General features: G+C 66.1%; 1 protein-coding gene across 1 annotated transcript; it reads left to right on the top strand.

Annotated features, from left to right (window-relative positions):
• The first annotated feature begins 5,407 nt into the window (after positions 1 to 5,407).
• On the top strand, positions 5,408 to 10,034 carry IHH (Indian hedgehog signaling molecule). Its single transcript, XM_085311042.1, has 3 exons — positions 5,408 to 5,446; positions 5,682 to 5,943; positions 9,373 to 10,034. Exons 1-3 carry the CDS (start codon positions 5,408 to 5,410, stop codon positions 10,032 to 10,034), a joined length of 963 nt encoding a protein of 320 aa, XP_085167168.1.
• Positions 10,035 to 10,054: the final 20 nt, after the last annotated feature.

Consider the following 10,054-nt stretch of genomic DNA (forward strand, 5'->3'; position numbering starts at 1 on the left):
GCCGGGCGCTGCGAAGCTCTCCTCGCTCGGTCACGCTGGGCGCTTCGTCCCCAAGCGGGCAGCGCCCTGTCCTGCTGTCCCCGTCCTGCCCTAGTCCCCGGGTACCGGAGGGCAGCTGTGCCCGCTGGGGGCAAGGGACACAGCAGGGCCTGGCGGGCTGGCGGGGAGGGATAGCAGGCAGCGCGGTGAGCTGGGTCCGGGAGTGCCCGGCTGCTCCTGTCCGACCCTGCCCGTGCTGTCCCTTAGTGCCCCCTCTTCTGTGTGCTTCCCTGTGGGGTGGTGAACCATGCCTGGGGGCTGCAGAGGGCAGGGGGCTGCCCTTGGCTTGTTCTGTTTTGGGGAAGGAAACAACCTGCTGTTGCAAATGTCCTGTTGCAGCCAGCCTACAAGTGCCCTGGGCCAGCGGAGAAGGGGGGTGGAGGGGGGGACAGAGGACAGCAGCGGGGCGGGGGGGGTGGTGATGCTGGACGAAGGTTACTCTGTGTTTTAATATTGCCAGGAGAATGCCTGAGGGTTTCAGGAATGCAGATAAGGAGCCACACGGCCTTGCTAAGAAACCTGGCCACCAGCCTCAACACTGGGTTACAGCCCGAGGAACTCCTGGAGGAGGCGGGTGTGTGTGGGGGGAGCCGGGGCTGCCCCAGGGGCCACAGTACCCCCTGCTTAGGGGCTGGTGGGCGCGTGAACATGGGATGGCCATGGTAGCAGGCAGCGAGCGGGGCTCTGGCCATGGACTCTGACCGAGGTGTTGGTAACAACGTGAGGAAGCCTGGAAGTGGCTTAGATGTTGGCTTGACAGCTCTGTAACCCCATGTGCCCCAGGGACAGGACCCTGAGGRCAGGGGGCCACAGCCCAGGATCGTGCTCGGACTGAGGGCTGCAGCAGAAGGGTCCCCTGTGAGGCAGCACTGATCTCAGAGCGTTGCACAAGTTGTAGTTGCTGGTCACCAGGGCCCCGGGGCTGGGCTGGAGTCCACGTCCCCCGGGGAACACCTTGTGTCCAGGGATACTGAGGAAGTGGCGAGCTCGGCGGGTCCGCGCATCGGGGAAGCGGTGGCATTGCATTGCTTAGATTAGAGGCAGGAGAGTGCTTCCCACCTGCGTTTGCTGTACTTGACGATGCTCCTGCTGCCTGCCCTCACCCAGGTGATGCTGCCAGTGGCACTCCAGGAGGAGGGCTCTGCATCYGCCTGCCAGCCCTGCACCTCCTGCTGTCCTACAGTGTTGTTGGCAGGGGCAGCAGGAAGCTCCCCGCTCTTCTTGGTGTAGGCGGTACGTGCAGTGCCCAAATGAAGGCTCTTATCCCAGCAAGGTCCCTAGCGTTTGCACGACCATGCACAGAGGGGTGCCCTGGGCAGCTCTGCAGAGCAGTAGTCCCCTTTGCCAAAGAGGTGGCATGACTTCTGGTTACTCACACTCTTCCAGGGTCCTCTGGGCTTCTCCAGTGGCCCCTGACCATGGGAGATGTCCCAGGGCATGGGGGCTCTGGCTCTACCATGCTCCTATGCAGCTGGAAGCAGGGAAAAGTCATTGACCCAACTCCCTCTCCTTTCCCCCAGTGTGCTAGCTTTTACTGCCATTGACTCATTTCAAAYCTGTTTTCTTTCCCCAAGTCCAAGGGTCTGGGTGTCCCATGCAGCCGGAAGATGCCTCCTGCCTTGGGGGGGCGGGGGAGGGAAGGGGGTAGTGCTGCTCTCTGCCCGCCTTCCTTTATCGTTTCATCTTCCTCAAGAATTCCAGTGTGTTTGCTCTCGCTGGTCCCACTCGGAGGTGCTGAGATAAGGCTGGAGGCAGAGCTCGCCTCACCTCTCCCCAGCAGCCTGGCCCAGGAATGTCCCCGGTCCCCTGCCCCCATGGAGTCCCAACCCCAAGCCTCTCCCTAGCCTTGGCTGTTCCCCCTTGCAGCTAGCGTAGGCCTAACTCRCATCAACACCATCCTTGTGGTGGTGAGGAACTGCTCACAGGGACCTCATACCCTCTTCTGGGGACCGGGTTCCGGTTTAGGAGAGACCTCACCTGGACAGGAGATGCTAGTGGGCTCCTCCTGCTTCTGGCTGGGTGCTGAGTGTGRGGACAGACATGGCAGAGCACATTCCCACCCATAACCTCCGCAGCCGCTGTGTGGAGGCTCTGGTCACACCTGTATGTCCTATTCACCTCCCCTGTGATGGCCCTAGGCTCCCTACAGGGTCTGGGTCCTGGCTGTGCCCTGTCTTGGAGCTGTGCCCTCCCTCCAGACTTGCTGTGTTACCAAAAAGGTTTTTTTTTTCTCCACAGGACAAGGTCTTGTCCCCAGTCCTGGGCATGAGCATGCCATATCCATTAGTGGGAGCACGTCTCCGTTCRGCCCTGCATCCCCAGGGTCTCTGCCTTGACATGCTGCTCTGGCTCACAGCTGTCGTGGGCACAGACGGGGTCTCCAGCTCCTATCCCCAGCTGGCTGTGTGCGGGCTCAGAGGGGGACATGCCCTGCTGTGGGACGGTGCAGAGTGCCTGAGCTCAGCATGGTGTGATAGGTCCAGTCCTGCCTTTTCATATGGCTTTGGTGTCCAGCTACCTGCGACGCTACAGGGACAGGCTGTGCCCCCCTCCACACCCTGTCACAACACACACACCTTCCCCCAAACTGTGCTGTGTGTGTGTGTCTCATGGATTTCAGCCTCACTTTCCTCCTGGCCAGGCACAGGAGCAGCACTGGGGCAACAGGAGGTGATGCCCCACGGGGCCTGGCTTGTGAGCTGCAGCTCAGCACCATATAGCTGAGCTGAGCTCAGACATCACGTTCCCAGTAGATTCCCTGGGCCTGGAGTACCTCCATGGGACAGAGGGCCATGGTGTCACTCTGACATCTTCCCTGTCACCTACCRAGACTTTGCTCACCCCCAGGCAGGAGGGAAGGTCATCCCACGAAGGAGGGCCAGGCCCCCTCCTGCTCCCTGAGGATGCTCTGATCCCTCCGGGCAGTGCTTAGTAGGAAGGAGACGGGCTCTCCCTGCAGCATCCTAGGGGCCCAGAGACAGCCCCACGCACAGGGACCTCTCGGTGCCTGCACCCCAGCCTGGCCCTGCCTGCCTCCTGCCCATGCCCTGACACCTGCTGGCCACCAAAGGCACAGGCAGAGCCACCCGGCTCCCTAGCCCTGGTGGCAAGGTGCTCCGGGAGGCTCCCGTCTGCCCCTCGGCCTGGCCGGGCTGGGGGCTGCCCCAGGTCAGGCGTGTCCCTTGGGCTGGGGCAGTGCAGGAGCAGAGGCGGATCCGGCTAGGAGAGGCTGGTGGCTGSAGGTGGCCCTGGCAGGGAGACAGGAGGATGAGGACTGGGGGTCTCTTGGGCTGGGGCCATGCCAGGCAGGGTGCCCCCAGAGGGTGTTAGGGTTTGGCGGTGCGGACAGAGGGGTGTCCAGAGCAGGGTGGTCTCTTGGGAGCAGAGCAGGAAAGCCTGGAGTCCCCTCCTGGAGGAGGCCGTGCAATCACGCTGTGTGACGCACCCAAGGGGCATCGGTGGGCACCCAAGGTGCCCGCCTCCGCAGGCAGACCGCTTCCCAGCCTCCTGCCCCCAATCACCCCTTGCTGCGCGTCTCAGCAGGGATGGGGCCTTGGGAGCCTCCTTGTGCCTTGTGCCGAGTGGCACCACGCTGGTGTTTTCATGAGGACAAAAGTCGCTCCCCTCCCTCCTCCTCCCCTCACTGAGGAACTGTTTATCCAACACCTTCCCGGCTTATCTCCCCGCACCCAAGGCGCTGTGGCTGGCGAGGGACAAGGGCAGGGGCGCTCACCGCCTCACGCAGGGCAAAGGCCTGCCTGGCGCTACGCTCTCCGGGGCCCAGACCATGCCAAACGCGCTGCGGCTTTCCCGGAGAACGGTGGGGCCGGGGGTCCCAGCACCTGCCTCCCCRGGGCAGAGCAGACCTTGGGGGACAGGGCAAGAGCCCACATGTTTGGAGGGGTCAGGTTTTGTAGCCATCTGGTGCTCTCCATGACCGTGTCCCAGTCCCTGGTGGCTCACTTCTGGTGCTGGCCGGTGTGACGTCCTGCAGCAGGGAGTTCCACAGTGTCACTACGCATCTCATGAAAACATCCTCCACACTGCCTTTTTTTTTTTTCAGTCTGCAGGCCACTTGCTTTATTTAATATTTTCCAGGACTTGCACCATGCAGGAGCACGAGTGCTCTATGCCTCTCCATAATTTTATAGCACTCTCTTGTACCTCTCCCTCCACCATCTCTTTTCCAGGCTACACAGTCCTAATCCCTTTGCACGCTTTTGTCTAGAAGCTGTTCAGCCTTTCATCATCCTGAGTTGCCTTTTCTGCGCTTTTTCTGCCTCTCCTCCATCCCTTTAACAGCAGGGGGAAAGAACAGACCTGCAGGTGGTAGTCCCAAGCCAAGCACGCAAGGGGGTTACCTGGGTTTGGACCAGCCTTGCTCCTATCCTGAGATGCRGCGGTGGATGGAGCTGCTGCTCCGGGTGCTGGCTGCACTGGGCGAGGTCTGGAGGAGTGCAGTGTTCATGCACAGATGTTCAGGCCCAGCATCAGGCCCGGGGAATACTGGAGCGCGGGGGACTGTAGCATGGTGAGGCAGGGCAGTCGGCTTCTCCATGGGATCTCTTTGGCCACTAGGCCTAGGGCTTTTGGGACCTGTCGGCATTTCTGAGCCCTGGCTTTTTAGTGAGGCACCCAAAGGAATCAGCACTGGGGGTTGCGAGAGTTCACCCCACAGCACCCTTTCTCCGGTTCAACGGGGCTCTAGAGTGGGTTTGGCATTTGCCACGTGAGCAGAGAACGGCTGGGATTCAGAGGCTGCCCTGGTGCTACACCCCTTGGCGCTCAGGACCAGCCTGAGGGGAGATGCTAGCAAGCGTGTGCTGAGAGCTGGGCAGGCTGTTTCGCTTGTGCTGGTGAGCAGCACCCCCCCACCCAGCTCAGTGCCTTCCCAGGGATGCACAGGGCTGGGGGCTCTGGGAGCCCCCAGGGTGCTTGTCTCCAGAGGGCAGGCGAGAACTTGGGCAGGGGAACCTGGGCYGGAGATGAGGCGCAGGGAACCCCCGCGCTGGGGACCTGGGACAGCAGCAGGGTCTCGGCTCCTGCAACCCCCTTATGTGAGCCAGAGCCTCTCAGACAGCACAAGTGCAGGGCAGTTGTCCTGGGAGCCAAGAAGCTTTTCATCCTGGGCTGCCCCGGAGGAGGCTGTGCATCCTAACAGGCACCTCAGCAAGCTGGGAGGTGGGGGAGAGATGGGGAGGGACACGGTTAACTTACTGGGGTGCAAGCACTTGGGAGATGCTGAGTCAAACACTGGAGTGCTAGGCRTCACTGTGGGCATGAGCAGGACATGTGTGCTCAGATCCGGGGCAACACTGAGGCCCTTTCTCTGCTGAGCCAGCCCTGAAAAGAGTCCAGGCACCAGAAGATGGGGGCTGAGCTGGAGGAAGCACTTGTGGACGGCCGAGTGAGAGACGTGTGTGACCGAGCAAGGGGCTGGCAGGGGCTGGCCGGAGGTGGTGCAACGCACCCAGCCAGGCAGGCGCCCCACCATCCCTGGGCTGTCTCGCTGGCTGCTCCTCGTGCTGTTCTCTGTTCCTGGGCTTTGTAGAAGCGTGGTGGGATACAACCCACAAACCAGGCTGCTAAGTTGCCCCCGCTCCCCAGAGAGCTTTTACTGACTCTGCCCCTCTGCCCCGCAGCGCTGCAAGGACCGCTTGAACTCCCTCGCCATCTCCGTCATGAACCAGTGGCCGGGGGTGAAGCTGCGGGTGACGGAGGGCTGGGACGAGGACGGGCACCACTCRGAGGAGTCGCTGCATTATGAGGGCCGAGCCGTGGACATCACGACCTCGGACCGGGACCGGAACAAGTACGGCATGCTGGCTCGCCTGGCCGTGGAGGCTGGTTTCGACTGGGTCTACTACGAGTCCAAGGCGCACATCCACTGCTCCGTCAAGTCAGGTAAGGCCAGGAGGGGCGGCAAGCGGGGCAGGGGGCCGACCGCCCTGGCACGGCATGCCCGGGGAGCCCGGCGGGCCGGGTGGAGCACTCCTGGCGGGGTGCTGGCCCTCGCAGCCCGATTTCCTATCTGGGGCAGGCGGTTGCAGTGGGGAGTGAATCATACGACTGGGACTGGCAGTGGCATGGGGCAAATTCTCAGTCCTCTCCCATAGAGCCATACCTAGAGCCACTCCTACCCCACCGCTGTCCCCTTTTCCCCTGGCCTGTCCCCTCAGTCTGCCCACGGCACCCGTCTCTGCTGCCCCTCTCCTTGCAGCCCCTGAGTCCCCCGCCGCCCGCCTGCGCCCGCGGCCCCGTCCAGCCGTGCCCTCCTCCGCTGCAGACTGCTCTCGAGCTCCCACCGCCACAGCAGCGCCCGTCCAGCCCGGACGGTCCGGGCTGTCCTGCGGCTGTCGGGGCGCTCTGCACCGGGGACAGGCAGGGCCAGGGCAGAGCACCCTCACATCAGCTCTCTGCTCGGCAGCGCCTTCAGCGGAGGGGAGCTGAGCTGGGGCAGCAGGGCTGGAGCGGGGGGCGCAGGAGCTGTGGGCCGGGCTGCCGGAGGCTGCACTGGAGCGAAGGGCGCTGGTGCGGCGGCGCTGTGAGCGGCGAGCGCTGCTCTCGGCCCTGGCCCGTGGCTGCGCCGTGCCGTGCGGGTGCTGCACTGCTGGTGCCRGTGCCAGGGACCTCCCCGGCCAGGGCAGAGGCTGTGCCTGGCTGTGAACTCGGACAGTCCCCGGCTGCCGTAACCAAGGGCCCCGCRCAGCCCCCCGGCCTGGCTGCACCCCTCTGGGCTGCAAGCGCAGCAGCGAGGACCCAGGCGTCCGGGCAGCCACGCTGGCTGTGTGCGGCAGAGGGCAGCAGTGGCACACACACTGCACGCGTGCACGGCACGGACACACATGTGCACAGACAGAGACACGCCAGCAGAGGGCCGTGCACACGCAGAGACACCCCAGGAGAGGGCCACGCGTGTGCACGGACACGTGTGCGTGCACAGACACTCCAGAAGATGGGTGTATTTTTACCCAGACGTGTGTGCACACTCAGAGACACACCAGGGCATGCTGGTACATGCAAGCACACCCCAAGAGATGTGCCAGGAGAGGGCTGTGGCTGCACGCAGACCTGCGTGCAGGACCATGCCCACACGTAGAGGACATGGGTGTGCACGCACACACACACAGAGGGTTGCACACAGGTGCGCACACACGTGCACACAGATGCACACTGCCCCATGCAGCGGTGGGTTGTGCACCCGCACATGTGCCGCCGGGGCTGCAGGGAGGCGTTTCGGGGTGGGGAGACCGGAGGAAGGGCGCCGGGGTGGGCGCACCGGCACTGCCCCGCGTCTCCTGCCCCCGCGCTCTGCGGGTAGTGCCCGGCCTCCGCTCCCACGGCGCTCTGCCTGTCCTACTGCCCTAGCCCGCAGCCAGCGGCCCGACGCCCCCAGACGCCAGCCTGGGCCCCCGCGCTGACCCCGTGCCCTGTGCCGATGCCAGGACGGGCACAACTCCGGCCCGCGATGGACATGGGGCGACCGCGCCRCGGAGAGGGAGCGACGCGCCCGCGAAGAAGAGGGAGAAAGCCATGGGCGAAGGAGCAGGGCTCCCGCGCCCCGGGGCGCCCTGTGGGGCTGGCCAGAGCAGTGGGGCCAGGCCCTGAAGCGAGGAGCAAGACCCCAGTGCGTGGGGCTGGCCAGAGGAGTGGGGCTGTGCCCCTGGAGAAGGACCAAGGCTCTTGAATCCTGGGCCGCTTCCCTGGACCGACTGAAGAGAGCTGCCACGTCCCAGCCAGCACACCGGTCCCGAGGCCCCGGCGGGGCTTCGTGAGGCTGGCCAGGGCTCGGCTGTCCGCAGCGGCCCCCCCAGGGCTCTGGCACCCCATACTTAGCCCTGCGGCCGTGGGGAGCCAGGGGGTGCGTGGTGGAGGCTGGAAGGGGCCGTGGGACACGTCTCCTGGCCCCCTCAGAGCGGTGTACAGAGGGCAGCCGGGCTGCCCCTGCCTCTTAGTAAATGGCTTTTATTTTTGTACGGATGGCCGCGCGGCCTGTTGTATGTGTTGCGTCTCCTCGGGTCTCCCCTGCACCGTGCACCCCTTTCTGCCCGGCACCTGAGCCCCTGCTTCTGCCGGGTGCCCCTCTCACCCTCCYGCCAGCCCATCCCCATGGCTCTGCCGCCCGCCCAGGGATGTGGGTGCAGGATTTGGGACCTGTTGGCCAGGGCAGGGATGGGGCTGGCGCTGCACCTCGTCTGAGCAATAAAGCGATTCTGTCCTGAAGCTGGATGCTTCTCTTCATGGGGCTGGGATTTGGCGCTCCCCGAACTTGGGAAGGGGTGGGGGGCAGTGCGATCCTCTGACCCTTCTTCCGCAGCCCTGCCTTTGCGGGGAGTCCTAGCAGGGGGGAGGCRGGAGAGGAGCCCCGGGGAGGGCTGGGGCCACGCGGAGCTGGGAGCTGGGACGCGCAGAGCTGCTCCTGGCAGCAGACGGGACGTCGTCAGATAGGTCCTGGGCCGGGGGAGGCCGCGAGTCGGGGGAGCCAGGGCTCCCGCGGGAGCTGAGCGCCGTTCCTTGGGCACGCAGGTTTCCCCGTAGCGCTGAGCGAGCCGCTGGGTGCCAGCACCTGGCTGGATGCGGGGACACCGGGTGACTTGCCCGCATGCTTTCCTCTGGGGCCAGCGTAGGACTGCTGTGCCACCGTCCCGGGGGACAGGCCCCGGAGTGCTTTATCTTGTGGCCCCTGCCCGGGGGCTGCTGGCTTCTGCCTGACGGTGGCCGTGGGCCGCAGCACGTCCCCGCGGCTCGCAGAGGCGTCCGGCTGGCGGCAGCGCCGGCGCGGGGGGCACGCGCGTGCTGGGGGCGCGCTGCACCCCGCAGCCCTTCCTTGCGGCGTCCTCCCCTACGACGCCCCGGTCCCCGCGCTGCAGAGGAGCGACCCGGCTCTCTGCTCCCCTCGGCCGCCGTGCCCCTGGGGCTCTGCCTCCCCTCCCGCGAGCGCCGGCTGCCTCCCGGCGCCGACTTGCCTCTTTGCCCAGGGAAGAGCCTCCGGCTGTGGCCCGGCAGCCCCTGGGGCTCGGCCCTGCGGCGGGGAGTGGGCGCTGCCACGGACGGTGCAGCGGGACGGAGGGATCCCCGAGGGCCACCCCCAGCACCGCGGCGGCGGGGGGGTGCGGGGTGCCCGGGGGGAGGCGGCGTTGAACCCGCGACTGGTGGCGTGCGTAGCAGGGCCGTGCACGCTGGTGATGCCAGAGCAGGGTTATTCCCTGTTTCTCCAGCCCGGGGCGGGCAAAGCCTGGCAGCGCGGGGCGGAGGGGTCTCCGTGCGCCTTGGTGGGGGATGCTGGGGCTCTTGCAGCCGGGTAACCCTCCTGTCCTCTCTCTCCCCACGCAGAGCACTCGGCCGCCGCGAAGACGGGGGGCTGCTTCCCAGGGCGGGCGCTGGCGACGCTGGAAAACGGCGCCCGGATGCCGCTGTGGGCCCTGCGGCCGGGCCAGCGGGTGCTGGCGATGGACGGGGCGGGCCGGCCCACCTACAGCGACTTCCTGGCCTTCYTGGACAAGCAGCCGCGCGCCCTCGCCACCTTCCACGTCATCGAGACGCGGGAGCCGCCGCGGCGCCTGGCCCTGACGCCCACCCACCTGCTCTTCGTGGCCGAGAACGGCACGGCGCCCGCCGCTCGCTTCCGCCCCACCTTCGCCAGCCGCGTGCGCCCGGGACACTTCGTGCTGGTGGCCGCGGGGGCGGCCGGCTTGCAGCCCGCCGAGGTGGTGGGCGTGCGGGGCCGGACGGACGTGGGGGCCTACGCGCCGCTGACGCGCCACGGGACGCTGGTGGTGGACGACGTGGTGGCCTCGTGCTTCGCCCTGGTGCAGGAGCAACAGCTGGCCCAGCTGGCCTTCTGGCCGCTCCGGCTCTACCACAGCCTGGTGGGGTGGCCCGCGGCGCAGGCGGACGGCGTGCACTGGTACTCGGGGCTGCTCTACCGCCTGGGCAGGCTGCTGCTGCCCCCCGAGAGCTTCCACCCGCTGGGGACGGCGCGGGCGGAGAGCTGAGGGCGGGCGCCGGCGGGAGC

This window comes from Rhea americana, unplaced genomic scaffold (assembly GCF_003343005.1).
Source record: "Rhea americana isolate MKP2758 unplaced genomic scaffold, rheAme1 scaffold_33, whole genome shotgun sequence".
Taxonomy (NCBI): Eukaryota; Metazoa; Chordata; class Aves; order Rheiformes; family Rheidae; genus Rhea; species Rhea americana.